The sequence below is a fragment of the Heterodontus francisci genome, chromosome 17, assembly GCF_036365525.1.
Source record: "Heterodontus francisci isolate sHetFra1 chromosome 17, sHetFra1.hap1, whole genome shotgun sequence".
In the NCBI taxonomy this organism is placed as follows: domain Eukaryota; kingdom Metazoa; phylum Chordata; class Chondrichthyes; order Heterodontiformes; family Heterodontidae; genus Heterodontus; species Heterodontus francisci.
In genome coordinates, this window is record NC_090387.1 from 74,446,823 (window position 1) to 74,465,962 (window position 19,140).

The following is a 19,140-nucleotide window of genomic DNA, read 5'->3' on the forward strand; positions in this document are numbered from 1 at the left end:
TCACCCTTACCAACCCACCCCCACCCCATCACTGGGGCCTGCCTGAATGGCCGTGGCGACCCTGACCCCACTCACCTGTCCCTGGGTCTCCTTCTTTGATGCTGCAGGGCCTCCTGCAGTACTGGCGGTGGTCACCATTCCCAGTGGCGCTGTCGGTACTGCAGAGCTGCTGGACTTCTGATTGGCCAGCAGTTTTGGAGGCAGGAGCTTGTCCCTTAAAGGGATGGTGGGCAGTTAATTGTCTGCCCACCATCGAATGGCTTCGGGGATCCGATAGAGGGCCGAAGGGCCGAGGCGGGACCTCCGTCACAAGAATAATATTCTGCCCAAAGTGTTGCAAAGGAATAAAGATATGTTAAATAAGTGGGCAAAAATTTGGCAGATGGAATATAAAGTAGGAAAATGTGAGGTTATCCACTTTGGTGGGAAGAATAGAAAAGCAAAATATTATTTAAATGGAGAGAGACTACAGAATGCTGCAGTAAAGGGGGATTTAGGTGACCATGTACATAAAACACAGAAGTTAGCCTGCAGGTACAGCAAGTAATTAGGAAGGCAAATGAAATGTTGGCCTTTATTGCAAGGGGTATGGAGTATAAAAGTAGGGCAGTCTTACTACAGCTGTACAGGGAGTTGGTGAGTCCTCACCTAGAGTACCGCGTACAGTTTTGGGCTCCATATTTGAGAAGGGATATAATTGTATTAGGGGCAGTTCAGAGAAGGTTCACTAGGTTGATCCCTGTGATAAGGGGGTTGTCTTATGAGGAAAGGTTGAGCAAGTTGATCTTATGCTCATTGGAGTTTAGAAGAATGAGAGGTGTAATGATTGAAATGTATAAGATTCTGAGGGGGGCGTGACAGAGTAGATGCTGAAAGCATGTTTCCCCTCATGGGGGAGTCTAGAACTATGGGGCATAGTTTCAGAATAAGGGATCTCTCATTCAGGACAGCGATGAGGAGGAATTTCTTCTCTCCAGAGGGTTGTGAATGTTTTAAATTCTCTTCTGCAGAGAACTGTGGAGGCTGGGTTATTGAATGTATTCAAGGCTGAGTTAGACAGATTTTCGAACTATAGGGGTGTCAAGGCTCATGGGCAATAGGTGGGAAAGTGGAGTTAAGGCCATGATCAGATCAGCCATGATCTTATTGAATGGTGGAGCAGGCCTACACCAGCTCCTATTTCTTAAGTTTTTAAGCTTGGCATTATCTAATTACTACTTCCTGATTTATCTCAGCTCAGTTTCTTTTTTCAAACTTGGGGTGCTCTACTTTGTAGGTCTGAGTCCTATCCTAGCTTTCTCAATATTAAAGTATCTGGATGGACCACCATGTCACCAGAGTCTTTTTCGGTCCATTAAAAGTGAGATTTGGCAATGCAGTGCTCAAGCCTGTGACTACTTTGTTTTTTATTTTATGATTAAGGAAATGTTACAGAAATATTAGGAATACAACTACATAGGAATTAAGATTTAGAGATACATTGGCCTTGGCTCCCAGAACCTTCCATCAATCGTTGCCTACAATGCTGCTGACAGCTTTAGTCTGAGCAAAGAAAGGTCAAATCTGATTCCTCGGTACCACACTTCCATTGATAGCCATACACACAAGGACAAGATCTTGACTTTGTGCAATAGTATGAAATAGATGATAGTAAGTCAACAACACCTCAGTAGAAATTAAAATCAAGAGAGATGTAAAACAGGCTGCCAATTCGCTATCACCCATTTTATTCTATTGCACAAAGTCAAGATCTATACCAAGGGTCGTGATTTGGAAAATTGTAGTTGCAGTGTTGTAGCCCTATCTCTGACACACACTTCAGGCTGGGAGTGCAGAATACCTCCTTCATTTCAGGGCCCAGTCTTGGAAATACCATGAAGTTGAAAACCAGCTCAAGTGATCGGCAAGTGTTTAATTTGTTTTAATACCTAATACTCTCTGTTTCATATATTTCCCATGAACATTCAGAAAAAGGTCATTGGACGGATTCAGGAGTATTCCTCTAAAGTGACAATTTTAACTCCCGCATATGAGTTTTGTATGGAATTGTTGTTGCCAGGTCTTATATCTATTGGGGTTATGTCATTTGAATGACTTTTCCTTTGTCCATGCTTCAGACATTTTCTTCATACTAAACCCACATCCCAAAGCCATGCAGTCATCTGTCCTTGGTGTACTCAAACTGAGTCACAAAAGAATAGAACTATTAAACTTTCTTTATTACCTCTTCATTAGTGTTTTAACTTCTGATACAAACAGGATGTTGAATGAAAATCTGCAGGTTATAACTCATAGCTCACTTGTAGTGCTGACCATAACTCATTTATGATTTTGGTGCAGGTACCAGATGAACCCATTCACAACATATAATCATATCTTACAACTCCTCTTCTAGATCTTTCACTTACTATTGTTATAGAACTGGTCATTGCTATTTTAGTGAAGTCTGGTTTTAGCCGTTAACTTCAGTCATAGAATATTATAGAAGTATTCTCCAGTAGCAATTGCCAACTAGCCACATCTATTGCTGCGATGACATTGTTTTAGCCACAGGTATTAATTTAATGGAAAATACTTACAGGTAAGTCTGCGTCAGTGTGTACACTTACTTAACAAACATCTACCAACATTCCGTAACCCAGGAAGTAAAGCACTCACGGTCATAAAACACTTGGACACTCTGCTTTTCACTTTTCCATTTTGCCATCAAACTCACAAAAATGGTTAAAGCACACATGCACATGTCAAGGGGCTGAGCATTGCGATCTCATATGCAATGGCAGTGTATATTACTCCTTCTTTATTTGCTAATCAGAAATGCATTTAGCCACATTTGGATTCCCAATTAGCCACATTCAGATTCTAGATAGCTTGGGCATTCCCAAATGATATTAGGCTGATTAAAGTTCATTAGTATGACCTTTCTGTTTGCACCCACTTTGCTTATCTCTTTGCAGTGTAACCTGTCCATTTTTATTTTGACCTGATAGTCTGTAGAAAATTCCAAAAATTACCTTTGCAGTATATACTATTCCATTGGAAAACCTATCTTGTAAGATGGATTTACTTTCTTTCCTTCCCAGGTGTACCTGACATATAGACTTACTCCACCTCCTTTCCTGTCTGGTCTGTCCTTCCTGAACACTAAACCCTTGTTTGTTCTACTCCGGTCTATCAGTAGGGGTTTAACCCATGTTTCTCAGATCCCTGTTACATCATAGTTCCCAATTGCCGCACCAGTCTTGAGTTCAGTCATCTTGTTGCAAATGCTTTTAGCGTTCATAATTAAACACTTTTATAGGCCCCTCTCTCTTTTTGTAGTAGTTAGCAATCTCTTTTCTCTCCCTTCTTAATAACTGCTGAATGCATGATTCATAGTGACCACTAACCCATATCTGCTCTCTCTTATGATTACTGGCTACTCTGCTGTGCTCCCTTGATGCCAACTTGTGCAATTTTATTTTGTAAAATGGGAAATGGAAGTAAATATTGGAGAGATTGACACCCATGATATTTGCCCCAGCCGATACAAAACATTTGAGAATTTGACATTTTAATCAGCTAGAATAGCTGCAAAATTGCAGCAATTAAAAAGTATGAGTTTTCCTGACATAAACATTTTGCTATGTTCCTACAGAGAATGATCTACGTTTAGTTGTTGCAAGTTTTCAGATTTGTGGGGGAAAGCAAGCAAATTGAATTCCTTAGCTTTTTTTGGTGCTGCTTTCTTGTGCTCCTCAATATTGTGGCTGTAGACAGTTGTGTGTGGGTTTTCTATCTGTGCTTTATTATTTTGGCAAGGAATAATGGCCAAGAGCCAGTCTTTCAATAAGTAAGTGTGAGAAAGAAAGTGTGAGAAAGAGTTGATTTTTTTGATGGGCTGTATTTGGGGTTGGACAGGGTGGAGTGGGTGGGGTTGTTGAAGGTTGTCAATGATCTCACAATTTGGCTGAGAGTTCCTGGGGACTAAAATTTCAATCTGCAACAATAAGAAATTCTGAGCAAGTTGTAGACCATGGAAAAATAACAATCCAACATGCACCAATCCCTCCACAAGGAGCACAGCTGGCTGTCTCAATGGCACAGTAAATGTAATAGACAATCTCAGAAATTGTATGAAATGAATACTATGCTACTTATGCTAAATAACATAAAAAGAAAATGGATAAATATTTATTCCTAAAAGTTCAGACTTTAGGTACATGCTGATAAATCTTATCTGGGAGCATCCTTATTTTTTAACATGTTTCTGTTCTGAAGACCAGAATAGATTTGTTGATGTCTTATTTACTTTCCAGATTTGAATTCATCAAAACAGCCCGGGCTAAAAATTTGATAGGGCTGCTTTTTGGATGTAGGGATCCCCCTGCAATTACCCCATGCCTGATCAAAGTGATGCATGCAGCATGCAAACTTCTTGCTGCTTGCTCATCACCATGATTTCGGCGTGCAGGCCAGCGCTAAATGCGCTGCTGACTGATATGGGGCCAGGTGCGTGCGTGGGTAGCATGAAGTACAGTTAGCCTGCACTTCTTGAAGACAACCTGCAACTCCTCAAAGGAAGGCACATTCTGGCTGCAGCTGGTGGTGGAACTGTATCAAACATGTTTCTGAGAAGAAGTAAAGATTACCAATGGGGCAATGGGTCAGAGAGAGGGCTCCAAGGTTCTCAGATGCGATTCTGGACAGCAGGAATGAACTCATCTTTCCCTAAGGGGCCAGGATGCCCTCAAAGCTCCATGTTTCTGCAGGGGTCCAGGAGGCTTTCAAGATATACACTGCGAAGGGAATGGGAACAGGTAGCCACAGGGGTCAATTCAAGGATGGTGGCCCCGAAGACTTGGCTGCAAAAGTTCAATGCTGTCACATGACTGGTGTCATGCTAGACCCCTACCTGCCAGGAATGAGGCACATTAATTTTGTCATGAACATTGATTTTAAACTGTTGTTGAAGTGAAGAAAGGGCTTGCTTTAAAAAATTGCCAGATCTTGGCTGGAAAGATATTTGCATATTAACAGCCAGTGCTTGGAAAGGCCAAAGGACCATTCCCTGACACATTCAACCCACGATGGACTTTTGATCACCAGACATTGAAGATGGGGGAGCTCGCATTCCAGGTTGATTGCTAAGATGGCCGAATACACAAACGGACATGGTCAAACCAGCTAGTCACATGATTAACCTGCTGAGCAACTTGAGTTTTTTGAATTTGTACAAACAGTTTGGGCAGAAAGCAGAATGCTCCTGGACTTAGAAGATCTTTCCTGGCTGGCTTGCCACAGCCTCTCCAGTCTGTCTGCTCCCATCTCTTTCCCACGGAACTCCAAATCCACTGAAAACACATGAACCCCTACAGCGAACAAGGTTTAAGAATAATACTGGGCCCCAACAAAAAGCAAGATCCACTTACAATAAAGGACACTACAGTGAGCTCGAAGAACCATAACACAAAAAATCTCTTTAGAGAGTGCTTCAAAATTTTCCACTTTATTTCTTCTGTTTTCTTTCTGTCTCTATCTGCATGTGTGTATCGCGTGTGCATGCTTGCATGGGCATTAACCGAATAAGTTTAATAAAATTTCACTTTTCTTCTTTAAACCTGAGAAAACCTGTTGTGCTGGTTTCTTTGCTTTATAATTGGAAAGCGGTGAAAAATAATTCACCAAGGGGGAACTGAAAACACTGTGTGTTTAAAATTAAACCCTGTTACGGTAAGGCCAAGTGAAGGCTGAAAGGGAAACATAGACCTCTTTCTCACCTGATCGTAAAAATGGTCAAGGTTAATGAATGCATCTTCAAATGCCACATCCTACCCACTACACCATGAACCTCACATGCCACTCAATGCACCACAACTCCATCACTCACCCATCAGCAATCTCTAGCAATCAGGACTCAAGCCTAACATTCATAGGCTCCACCTCACCTTCACACACGTACCATTAATGCAAACCTCACACCTACATCTTGTATCTTCCACATACTTCCAGCTATTCAGCTATGACAGATGCGTTGCCCACGTTGCAACACACTCACTGATACTCTTCCCTTTCTCGTGCAGGACAAGGTGGCACATAACTGGAGTAAGTAGCAGAGAACTAGTAGGGGTCAGGCATACCTGCATCTCCTGCGTCCCTTGGAGGAGACGATACTGTGAATTAATGGGCTGGCAGGGACTGAGGCCATTGCTACCAATGCCACAATGCCACCAAGAATATTTAGGATGATGGTATGTTCCTGCCTTAGGGACCTTTCAAATCCCACTTCTCCCTAAACCTGCTGTCTGGCATGATGATGTGACCATGGACCTCTTGGTTTCCACCCAATTTCCCTTCTCCCACCCCAACCCTCCCCTTCTGCATTGCTTTCAGATTGCCAAGAACAGCTGCCTAGCCATCCAGTGCAGCCTCAGGATAAAGGGTGTGAGCTAGAGCACACGACTAATGAAGAAGCACCATCACTTGATGTGACACTTGCAGCTACCAGCTCAGTTACTGGTACTGGGCATACTTTAGAGGGTAGTATAGTTCGGGATAAGTACATCATGAGTAACTTGGCATGAGTGGGTTGCAGCCAGGGCAAGGGGAAAGGATAGCAGCTGTGTCAGCTCTCTGGAGGGCGAGGTCGCAGAGGAGTTCTGCTGCAGAGGGTTCAGATGAGGATTTTGATGTGCTGGCATACAGGAAAAGGCTGATGGTATGCACACAGAGATACTTGATGCACTGGCAGACCTGCCACAGAACCTGTTGTCACTGTCAAGGATCAAGGTGGGATCCGGCTCCAACTTGGGACAGAGCTTCGCACAGAGCTTGGAGCCCATCATTTCCAGCATGGAAGTGGTGGCTAATTCCATTTCAGCCTTAATGCAGGGTCTGGTGGCCGATGTCTCAACTTCTATTGTAGCACAGGCAGAAGTCAACCAACATCTGAATGCTGCAGTTGAGCTCAGGTTGAGGTCATGACAACTGTTTATGTTGCCTCGCAAGCCCAGCTTGGTGTCATGCAGGCTCAGACTACTGCCTTCATGGCTGTGGATACTAGTCCTCAAAGGGGTATGCCGGCTCTCACAGCAGTCCAGCAATCTAGGCTCCATCAGATTACTAGGATTGCTGAGGCACCATCCCGGGGGAGTGGCATTGGCTCTGTGGTGCACAAACCTTCAGTCCTCTCTCATGAAGACCACATTCATACTTCCAGTACTATCACTCCACCAGTGCCACTGCTGATGCCTCTCAGCCAGCCAGTCTAGACTGCTTCCACCCCCCATGCTGAGGTGATGCAGTTCAAGGCTGGGCCCTCAAGGCCCAGAGCTGCTCAAGGATTCCCTGCAAGGCCATCTGCAGTCTCCCCCATTGGAAGACAGCAGCCTTCTACCAGCCATGTTGCAGCTACTAGAGTAGCACTGCGTAGGAGCACTAGGCCAGACAAGGAACCTGCAAGACAGACACAAAGGGAATACACAAGTGTGAATAGTTCCGTTTTGTATGTGTTGCTGGATAAAGTTGTTATGGAATGGTTGGTTTGTGGTGTTATTCACTTTAGGAGTTTGGCCAAGAGAACGCTGTGATGATCTGTAGCAGAGGAATAGAAAGGTGGGAGTTGTGGAGCAATGGTGATGTGGGAATGTTTTCAGGGAAGTCAGAGTTTGATGGATCACTCATGAACAGCCCATCCAGAGCAATGCTGTCCTGAATGCCCGCTCGCTTCTTCCTACTCTTCCCTTTCCTCTTTCTCATCCTCCTCCCTCCTCCTGAGGCACTTGTCAAATACCTGGTGAGAAGGGCTACACCTTCATGAGAGCCAGGTTGTGTAGAACGCAGTAGACCACCATGAATTTGGAGACTGGCTCTGGTATTGTAGGGCTGACCTTAATTGGTCCAGGCAGTGGAACCATTGTTTCATAATATTGATGGTTTGCTCCATGATGTTCCTGGCCACAGATGGCTCTCATTTTACGTGTGCTATCCACGTGTGGTTGGGTGGTGGAGGGGTGCCATGTGTAGAGAGGGTAGGCCTTGTCCTAAGTAGCCAACCTCTGGTTCATCATGGTGGCTTGACTACAGTGGGAACGCTGACTGGCACCAGATAAAAGCCTTGTGGCTCCAGCCAGGATAGTGGGCATTCACCAACATGATGCCCTGGGCATGGTTGTTAAGGGAGTGGAAACCTTTGTGGTGCCAGTACATCTCCCCATTGAGGTACGGCGTCCGCAGAGCCATGTGCATGCACTCGATAGTTCTCTGCACCATTGGCAGTCCCATGACCCTGGCAAAGCCACGTATCTGCTTCTTTTGCTTCTCTCTGCTCAAAGAGAAGACAATGGAGTCCTGTTCCCTCGCATACAGAGCCTTAGTGTCCTCCCTGATGCAGCGATGCACAGCGAACTGTGAGATGTTTTCAATGTTGCCAGCTCCAGTCTGGAAGGATCCTGAGGCATAGAAATTGAGAGCCACAGTAACCTTGACAGCCAATGGTAGCACCATCCTCGCCTCAGTGACCAGCTCCTCGGTGAATTGCAGCCGTTTCAGACACTGCTCCTGGATTAGGTGGAGGTAGAAGAAGTGCTTTTCGAGTACCCTAAGTGGGTCAGGTCGTCTGTTGAAAGCCCTCTTCCTCCCCCCCCGCACATGGCTTCCTCACTGTGCCTTAGTTCCATATCCCTGTCGTGCTGCAGCCCAAGAGGGACTGCAACTGTAGTTCTCCATGAATGACGGCAGACTTTCTGCTCAGAGGCCTTCAAACCTTACTGAATTCCTTGTAGTCCTGCGCTACTCCCTTCTAACTCCAACAAGTTTTGAGAGCTCCTCCAACAACTCCAACGACAGTACTTTCACTAACTCTGTAGCAGCAAAACAAAGTCAAAGGAACCTCACCTGAAAGTCCCATGCTGATACCTTTAAATAGTCTTAGTTCGGTGGGGGGGCTTTCGTGCACCTGAACACATATTCAACTGGGAATTCTTAACAGAGGGCATTAAAATGACCAGTGAGATCCAAAATGGCAGGTTTGATGCCCAATCAGCATTAGACGCTGAGTGATATCACAATTTTCTCACGCTGTGTGCTTCTGGCACGGTTGCCCTTCCAAGCATGGCAACCCACGTGACCTTGACAGAAGTGGCCAGAAGGGGATCGGACACCATTTTCAGCACCTCTGGGCTCCTGTAGCACTGACACCAAAAGCACTATGGAGCATGATTTTGCGGCTCCTATGTTTTACATTTACCACTTTTAAAATTAATTTTTTAAAGCAGTTTTACCAAACAAATCCGTTATATTATTCCCTCAAATTCCAATTAGTTTGATATTTTAATGAAGAGATTTTAGTCATCCTCTGGACCAAAGTATTCTCAGGGAACTATCACTGATACAGTTGGGGAGATGTGACGACAAATACATTTTCATGCCAGACTTTGTGAAATGGTGTAGAGTAGAGAGTGGCAGAGATGCTTGCTGGAAGTTTTGAGGTTGTGATTACCTTAGCCTTTAATTTGCAGTTATCTTTACAGACATGGAAGCACTTGCCCCTGTGTTTTCCTGCCATTTTAACTTACTCCCACATGTAAGTGATCTACAGAAAAGTAGTTCTCATTCAAAGCTTTACCCCACGATTGCTGTCTATTTTAAGAGCCACTTGTACTGAAATGTTGGCTCAATAAAAATAGGAAATAATGTGTGAAATTTGGTCAAAGACCCTGTCAAGATGTGAAGGAATCTGGCCATGATGAGGGATTATAAGGTTAAAAGAGTTATTTTCCTATGAATGAGGGAATAAAAAATTTAAAAAGGGTTCATCTTCTTAAAAGGTTAAAAAAGTTCATCTCCATAATACTAAATGGACATGACCCTCTGAGTGAAAAAGCTTGTCTCTTCTTAGAAGCATAAGGGCAAATTCTGGTGAGAGGGATTCGCTCCAAAAGTCACGAACCCCCTCACCGGGTAAAACATTGATAACATAGTTTTGCAAACTGTCACAAAAGCTATCACAGTGTAATATTTGATAAGATGTTTTTATGCTGATAGCCCTAAACCACAGTCAACTGAATTTTTGACAAAGCTAACCAAACCCAAACACTGAATTATAATCTTGAAACACAGTTAGATGACTAATGAAAAATTGACCATCACGAGACTCGCAGCTTGCTACTAGCCTGGCTTTCTTATAAATCAAGCAGGCCTGGACCTTACCTAGAAATTAACAGTTATATGACCTTTTTTAGGAATCAAAGAGGACGGACCTTACCTAGAAATTAGGTTATACAGCCTTATTTGGGAAATAAAGGGGGGAACGAATTTAATTACAGTTGAGGTAACACCACCATATGCAAGAAATTAGTTTTGTAACTTGATAAACAGTATAAATATTGGGAGCACACATTGAATTTTCAGATTCGTTGGACTCGCTCCAGCATCACTCATGGTGAAGGTACGACTGTTGGAGTGAGGCGATGATAGTTCTCCCTTTAACTGGGACAGAGGTATCTCACTATCTCTGTAGTCTTCTGCTTGGAAATGTAAGGTAAATGTAAGGTTCTATATAATTTAGAATTTATATTGTCTCACATTGTCTTCTCTATCGTTAACTCATGAATCCATCTCGTACACTCGTTGGTGCAGAAGAACATTACTGAGGAGAGATTCCCGGGCCCGCATAATATCTGGGTTATTATAATCTGGTTGAAACTTATTAAAAAGGCTATCTGGCGGACGGTAATATTCTCAGCTGGTTCCTTTCCATTAGGGAGAGTTAGATCAGTCCTTCAGACCCATTCAGTGTCTTTAGGAACTGTCTTTCTCAACCTTAAGTTGAGAATGATCATCTGAGAAGTACGTCTGATCCAGGGCGGTTCCAAAAAGCAGCTAGAATTACAATCCTCCACAACAGTTGTTATTGTTTCTCAAGTGCTATAATGGCAGAGAATAAATCTGAGAGTTTTCAGCTCAAAGAGGTGAATGGACCTCTAAGTCAAACTGGCCAGCCTTGCTGAAGGATCTTCTCTCTCTCAAAGTATGCCAGTCATAAGATAACCGAGGCAACTGCTGTTGTGCCCTAATGACCCTTTTTCTTCTCCCTTCCTTTCCTACACACCTGGTAGTTCTCAGTTGAAATCATGTTTGTTTTTCCAGCAGTGCTTGTTCTAATGTTATTTTGCCCTTTCCAGCATGTTATGATTATACTCCAAAATTTATTTTTAGGTGGAGATTTGCTGATATCTGTCGTCTGTGAATGCACAGTGAGCATCGGAGACACAGGCAGACCTGAACTATGGCATCAGCAAATGGACTTATTTTTGTGAGACATGATTGACACTGATCATGATGGTATTGGTGGAAACACTGCTGTAAGGTTCAAGGTTGACACTTCTATTGTGTTGATCGTAATGAACATCTGTAGAGATGATAGTAAGGCTCATTTGTGATCGGTCCATCATTCTAATTTGACAACTGATTTTTATTGTTAGTTGTGTTACAAATACATACATAACTGAATTAATTGGATGGTACTCTCTCTTTTTGTTTATATTTCAGTCTTGGCTTCAGTCATATGGATACATCCCTCAAGGTGGCTTACGAATGTCCACAATGAGATCAGCGCAGACACTCTCCAATGCCATCGCTAACATGCAGAGGTTCTATGGAATTCAAGTAACTGGGGAACTGGATGAAAACACAAAACTGTAAGAGCTTACTTAAAAATGATTCAGTCTTACAGCAGCCTGCACACAACACTCACACGCTCACGAGCCTCAACCAAGCATGACAACATAAGAGACTTGATCAATGATAATGAATTGGCCACTGTCTCAGTACAGTACCTCCACCGTAGTATGCTTTCACTTTATGACATACTTGACATTCTCCAGCACCACAGGACATCAGTAAGATAAGAACACAAGAAAGAATGGCCCATCAAGCTAATTACTTCAAAAGGCCAAGTACAATTTATTGTAACATGAACTCTGCACCACCCATTCCAGTCTCCTCAAGGAAAATTCTGGATAAATTCTTCCTAATCCTCAAAGTTACTCAAACAAAATTTAAGGACACAAAATTCCAGGGGCTGGAGAGGTTATGTCACAGTTACATTGTTACATAGGGAGGGAAGGGAGGATAGAATGTGTGCCAGATCCAGGAACTGCCTGGTTTCTACTCCTTCTGGACCAGATCTTTAAATTCCACTCGGGAAGGGGGCTGTGGGAAGATCTTATGCCTGTTCCCCTACATCAAGAGGATGTGTTGTATGGAAATCTTGGGCATCCCAGGAAATTCCTCTCTTTGCATCTTTGAAATGTCTCAGTGGAACTGCAGCCAGTTGAAATCTTGTGTGAGACATTTTGAGGCCTTTTAAAACCCCAAGACCTTCACTAGTGTAAGCTAATTGATCCCAGAGATGGTTGATCACTTTCTCCAGTTGAATTGGCTCCAGTGGGAGCTGAGGAGTTTAAAATAAAAATACAGTAGTTTTACCTTAGAAGGACAGATCAGCTTGTTTTGGGGCAGCTGTTGCTGATGCATTTTGAAATGTAGAATGGGACCTTTGGGCGAGAGTGGGCAGGGGTCCCTTAACCCCATTGAGTGAGCTAAAAACAAGGAATTTTCTAGATCTAAATATTCATCTACTTTCCACTATTCAAACCTGGTCTTCTGTTTTACAGATAAATTGTATCCCTTCGCCCCATCAGCCTGGGAGCTGTTGTGTCCCATGAAGAATTTGATCATTTCAACCTATAGCTTTCCTGAGAACTTCCAATCGTCCAGTAGATATTTTTCCAGCTTTGTTTTAAAATAATTAATTACCATTGCCTCAGTTTCCCATTGCATATATTCACTATTTTGTCGGGGGAGAAGGTTCCTTACAATCTTACTTGAACTTTGGTCATTTTGAACCTGTGTCCTCTAGTTTTTCCCTTACAGACCACGTGAAATAGCCTGCTTACACCTACATTATTTATGTTTCTCAACATGTTAAAAAACTTAGATTGCATCCATACTTAATCTTTTCTTGAGTGAATATGTTTAAATTCTGCTTGTCACTCCTTATAAGCTAGAGCCTTAAGCCCTCAAATGATTCTTGTCACTCTCCAATACATAAATGCCTTTTTGGAGCAGGATTCACTGTCCATCTTCAGTGCATTCAGCACTTCCTGTTCCTTCAATAATAAAAACAGAAAATATTGAAAATACTCAGCAGATCTGGTAGCATCTGTGGAGAGAGAAACAGGGTTAACATTTCAGGTCTGGAACCTTTTATCAGAACATAGTTCAGCTATTTTTCATCAGTTCTGATGAAAGGTCACAGACCTGAAATGTTGGGCTGAATTTTAAGGAACCGATGGAAATGGGAACAGAGGCGGTGGAGAGGGGACATAAAACAGGATGGAAGACATTGGACAGGAAGTCCAACGTCCATGTCCCTTCTGAATTTTACAGTCGATGGCTGACATGGAGGGTGGACTTTGCACATCCACATGGTGGGAGGGCAATTAAGGTATTTAAGAGCCCAATTGACAACAATTGTACTCACTGGGTCTAATTTAACTAATAGTGAATGGCAACCATGGGGCTTCAGAGTCCCGCTTGGTTAAAGGAGGTGACAAGGAGACGGAAGCTTAGTGTTGGCTTCACTGGGAAGCCATCGGGAGCGGTAAAGGCAATTGACAGCGAGGGAGGAGGTGGGAAGGCATAGGGAACCGCTGTCAGGAGTAGGGGAAAAGTACCGTGGGGGAGCCATATTAGGGTGCGTTGGGGCAATGCCACCTCCGCAAACGTGGGAAGTGAGGGGAATGGGAGTGCAGTTTGCCGTGAGGGCCTTGCACTGAGGGAGAGCCAACCTGTCATGGGTCTCATTCACCCTGGCCTTGGGGCCCATGTTAAGGAGCAGCAAAGAGGGAGGGAGGTTCAGGCATGGACAGGAGCATGCCAGCAACCTGGGGGCACACAGGAAGGCCAGCCTCAGGAATAGGAGGCTGGAGAAGGTTGCAGAGGGGAACACCAACAGCTTCCTGTGGGCAGAAGAAGCTACCCAGCAGGGAGGGTCTACTGGTCGTGGTTCAGCTACTTGCAGATGTCTGAGCGACAGTGTCTCTGAAGAGTCCGCCTCTCTAGGCAGGCTATCACTGACCTGTGTGCCATGATGCAGGATGAGCTGAGCCCCATGGGACTTGGTGAGCACCCGATGCCAGTGTCGCTGAAGGTCACTGTCACACTGAACTTCTACACCACTGGATCATTCCAGAGATCAACTGGAGATATGTGTGAAATCTCGCAGTCTGCGGCATATCTCTGCGTCAAGGGGATCACCAATGCCCTGTTCAGTAGGGCTAGTTATGTGTGCTTTTGCATGGATCCAAACAATCAAGCTAACAGGGCTATAGGATCCGGGGCCATTGCTGGATTCCCCCAGGTACATGGTGTCATCAACTGCACGCATGTGGCCATCAAGGTTCCCACAGATCAGCCAGTGGCCTTCAACAACAGGAAGGGCTTCCATTCTCTCAATGTACAATTGATCTGCGACCACCACAGAAGGATCCTGCAATTCTGTGCAAGGTTCCTGGGAAGCAGCCATGACACCTACATACTTTGCCGATCCCAGGTGTCAGAACTCTTTTGTGCCCCTGCGTGCTTTCAGGATTGGGTACTTGGAGACAAGGGCTACCCACTGAGGATATAGCTACTGACGCCTGTGAGGAACCCATGGACGAATGTAGAGGAGAGGTTCAACACCTGCCACAGGTCAACCCTAGCAACCATCGAGCAGGCCACTGGTCTGCACAAGATGAGAATCCACTGCTTGGATCGGTCTGGCAAAGGCCTTTAGTGCATCCCATCGAGGGGCCTGCGTGTCACAGTGAACTGCTGTGCACTGCACAACCTGGTGCTACAGAGGAGGGAGGTGTTGACCACTGAGGATATTGTGGAGCACGAAGCCTACTCTGATGAGGAGGATGCAGAGGAGGATGCTGCCCAGGCATTGCAAGATGAAGGACCCAGGAACAACAGGAAAGGCGCCATGCGATACGCGCACGGAAGACTCGAGATGCCCTTATATATTCACGTTTCCTATGACCCTTACCACCTTCTGGAACTGCACCAATAAAGCTTTACCTCTAAGCAGCCCTGTTGTCGCCTCCTTCCTTCTGCACTCCAATGCCCAGGAGCATATTGCACAGTGGCAAGGCCAAAGTGTGGAGCACTCACACCTTGGACACTTGCGTCCAACCCCTTGAGAAGCAGGATCTACATGAAGTCACCATGGGCATCAACAATAGGAAGGAGATGTAGTGAAAACAATACATATCTTTATTCTGCGTGACACTAAACGTAACCCTTGTCCTCTGGAATGTACCTTCACTCGTGAACCCCTCAGTACATCTAGGTGCTCTTTTTAAATCTTCTCTAGGTGCTTCTGCGGGGTGCTCCCCCTGCACTGTCAGCTGAGGTGGAAGCAGGCTGCTGACCTTCCTGATCCACGGCTTGGGATGACCTTGGAGGCTGTACTCTAGCTGCCTGAGGCCTGGAGGGCCCAGCATACTGAAGGGCTCCTGTACAGGTCCTGCACCTTCCTCTGCCATTGGGGAAGATGGCAGCAGTGGCATCACTGGCAGATGGGCTGAGGAGCTGCTGGCCACACCAGGAGCGCCCTGCGAGGAGCCCCCAGATGTGGGAGGCAGTTGCTCCTCCTCCTTTGCAAGGCACATTTGCACCTCTCTGCTGACCTGAGAGGGACAAGGAGCTGGTGGAGAGTCCAGGTGCCTTGTCGCCTTGCCATGACTGCATTGAGCTCATGGACAAGGCACAGCTGACCAGATCTGTGTGCATCTCCTGCAGCCACTGGAGCAGGTTATCCATGAGAATGGCCAGTCTCTTGATGGAGAAAGCCAGGCATGCACCAGTCAGAGACATGGCAGCACTCAAGGCCTGGGATGGACTCCTCCATCATCTGTGCCTGGACACACATAGCCTCTGGCATCTCTGCCAGATGTTGCTTTACCTCTCACAGCAGCTGCAGTATCTCCCATGTTGCCAATGACTTCATAGGCACAGCACAGCATCAGCCTAGGGCTCAGCATGAGCCTGGCCCTCCACAATCCTCCAACTGTCTGTGCCTCAGCTGTCACAACCTCCGTCAACTGCTTGCGCACATCTGTAACGTGCTCACCACGTTGTGTGCCCAAAACTAGCCCCGACTGGATACCCAGTGATGTGAAATTTTCTGCACTGGTTTAAAGTGTAGGGGAATGATGTGACAGTGCACCCTCTGAGACTCCCTGTTCCTCCTCAGGGACAGCCAGGTGCCTCCCCCCCACCCCCCCCAATCCCCCACCCCCATCTGTCCAGCTCTTTGTCGATGTTCATGGGCATGGCATGGATGAGAGAACAGATATGGGTTTCCCATCGTGACATTCCAACCACCCCTACTGTGGAGCTTCATGTCTCCAGTGGTGGACACAGTAGCACCATGGCTTGTTTATGCCACATACACCCTTGTGCGCCAGGACATCCACACTCACTCTCTTGGGTGGGCAGCCCTGTCTCGCCATCTGCTATGGAGCGTCTGCCTTGCTGCCCTGCCAGTTCCATTGCTTCCTCTTCCATTGGGCTCAGAACATGGAGATAAGGCACACCACCACCGGTCTTAGAACCATAGAAAAGTTACAGCACAGAAAGAGGCCATTCAACCCATTGTGTCTGCGCAGCTGAAAAAACTAACCGCCCATTCTAATCCCACCTTCCAGCACCCGGTCCGTATCCTTGCAGGTTACAGCACTTCAGGTGCATGTCCAGGTACATTTTAAATGAATTGAGGGTTTCTGCCTCCACTACCTTTCTGGGCAGTGAATTCCAGACACCCACCACCTCTGGGTGAAAAAGATTTTCCTCATGTCCCCGCTAATCCTTCTAGCAATCATCTTAAATCTGTGCCCCCTGGTAATTGACCTTGCCGCTACGGGAAACAAGTCCTCCCTGTCTATCTAGGCCCCTCATAATTTTGTACACATCAATTACGTCACCCCCTCAGTCGCTTCTTTCTGTTGTGTGCTATCTTCTCCGGCAAACGCAAAGAGATGCAATGTTATTCCGCCAGTGGGGACAGGCACAGCATCTATGCTGTAGTATTTTATGATGGGGGCATGATGAATGCCTCTTGTGTGCGTCCACTCTCAAGGGACTATGCAAGGGAATGCACTGACAAACAGTCACCTCTCACTGAGATGCAGCCATGCCTCTGGCAGCAATTCCAACTCCCTAACCCCATTTCTCGTGGCTGGGTGGTCACTCCCTCTCCACCAAACACACCCTCTTGTTCTGCCTTAAGCTAGGCCCAAAGGGTGGGAAGTGTGTGAAGCACTCAGCTTGGCAGATCAGACCAGGTGCTTGACGCTTTTCTGGCACTGTATCCAGGTCCTGGGTGTGACCACACAGCTGCTGACCTTCCCCTGCCCAGGCTTGCTTGGTCAGGCAGGCTGGTCTCTTCCTCCCATCCCTAGGGAAGAGGACGCCCACCTTTCCTTTGCAGCCTGGAGGAGAGTCTGGAGGGAGGCATCGCTGGACTGTGGGGCCACCCAGGGTCTTCCTTCTGCCATTCTGCCTGCAGGATTCTGATCAGATCCTTGGCAGTACTGAATGCAGGAGCCCTGGAACAGCAGGCAGCAGTCAGGCAGGAGCTGTGTTACACCAGGCAGCAGTCAGGCAGGAGCTGTGTTACACCAGGCAGGAGCAGTCAGGCAGGAGCTGTGTTACCCCAGGCAGCAGTCAGGCAGGAGCTGTGTTACACCAGGCAGCGGTCAGGCAGGAGCTGTGTTACACCAGGCGGCAGTCAGGCAGGAGCTGTGTTACACCAGGCGGCAGTCAGGCAGGAGCTGTGTTACACCAGGCGGCAGTCAGGCAGGAGCTGTGTTACACCAGGCAGCAGTCAGGCAGGAGCTGTGTTACACCAGGCGGCAGTCAGGCAGGAGCTGTGTTACACCAGGCGGCAGTCAGGCAGGGGCTGTGTTACACCAGGCGGCAGTCAGGCAGGAGCTGTGTTACACCAGGCAGCAGTCAGGCAGGAGCTGTGTTACACCAGGCAGCAGTCAGGCAGGAGCTGTGTTACACCAGGCAGCAGTCAAGCTAGAGCTCTGGAACAGCAGAGAGACTGAGTACAGGGCTGTCAGCCCTTTAAATATAGCGCTGTGAGCTTCCGTGACATCATCTGATGTCGCATTTGCTGCTGCCTCTATCCTCTCACTAGATGGCCTCCATGCCTTCCGACTCTTACTTGGCCAGCCACTGCTTAATTGCATTCAGCTGGCCGCTCATTGCCCCAGTGGAAGTCGCACCCACTTCCGGTCCCGAATCGGGATGTGCGGGCTACAAGTAAAATTCTTCCCATTAATTCTGTTTCTGTCTCCACAGATGCTGCCTGGCCTGCTGAGTATTTCCAGCCTTTTTGGTTTTTATTTCAATTTTCCAGCATCCGCAGTATTTTGCATTCCTGTTCCTTCTGTATGCTAGTATGACAAAATCAATGCCCTCTGCCCTTGCTACCTTTTTGTAGGATATTGTTACTGTTATTGCTAGATTGGGTGTTGTCGTTCACTTACAGAAGATGTTCCCTTATCCAACAGTGACTAAGTGAGATGGAGTGGGGCTGGGATTGCTGAACAGTCTTATAGCTGGTATGGGCTATATTTACTGCAGACAGATTGCAGTGGGTGGTGGCTGAAACATGCACTGGTTCTCCAGTTACCATGGTGCAATGTGTTGCTGTGGTAACATAGAGCTCTCGGGTGAAATATCATCACAAAGGGCTAATTGCTACGCAGGAAAAGACGGACCTAGAGAGGCTTCTGGACATTGTCTTGGTGATTGAAACACAAACTAACTTTGGGAAAATCTTTGGCATCTTCCAGTCATCCTGTTCTCCTAGCATGCTGTGAAGTAATTTGTTTGCTTACCTTTACTTGCTGTGCATGGACATGTCACAAGTGTTTTGTCAGAACAATTTATGTTGAAATGTCCACTTTGACCTTTTGTATTTAGTATGAAAGTCTGCAGACAATGCAATTATTTGCTTCATCATTATGAATAATGCAGACTCTTGCTGATCCTTATACTGTTCATATCAGTGGTTTAGTCTGTATCCAGTTAGCTGCT

At 46.0% G+C, this 19,140-nt stretch overlaps 1 protein-coding gene across 3 annotated transcripts in view; it reads left to right on the forward strand.

Moving 5' to 3' along the window:
- LOC137379064 (matrix metalloproteinase-15-like) overlaps positions 1–19,140 on the forward strand; it is a 163,435-nt gene that overhangs the window by 99,549 nt on the left and 44,746 nt on the right. For all 3 annotated transcript variants that reach the window (XR_010976731.1, XM_068049687.1, XM_068049686.1), the window contains exon 2: positions 11,530–11,678. Coding sequence is in view for 2 of the 3 variants with exons in the window: in XM_068049686.1 (XP_067905787.1) it covers positions 11,530–11,678 (149 nt within the window). In the remaining variant the exon portion in view is untranslated. The remainder of the gene's footprint in view (positions 1–11,529; positions 11,679–19,140) is intronic.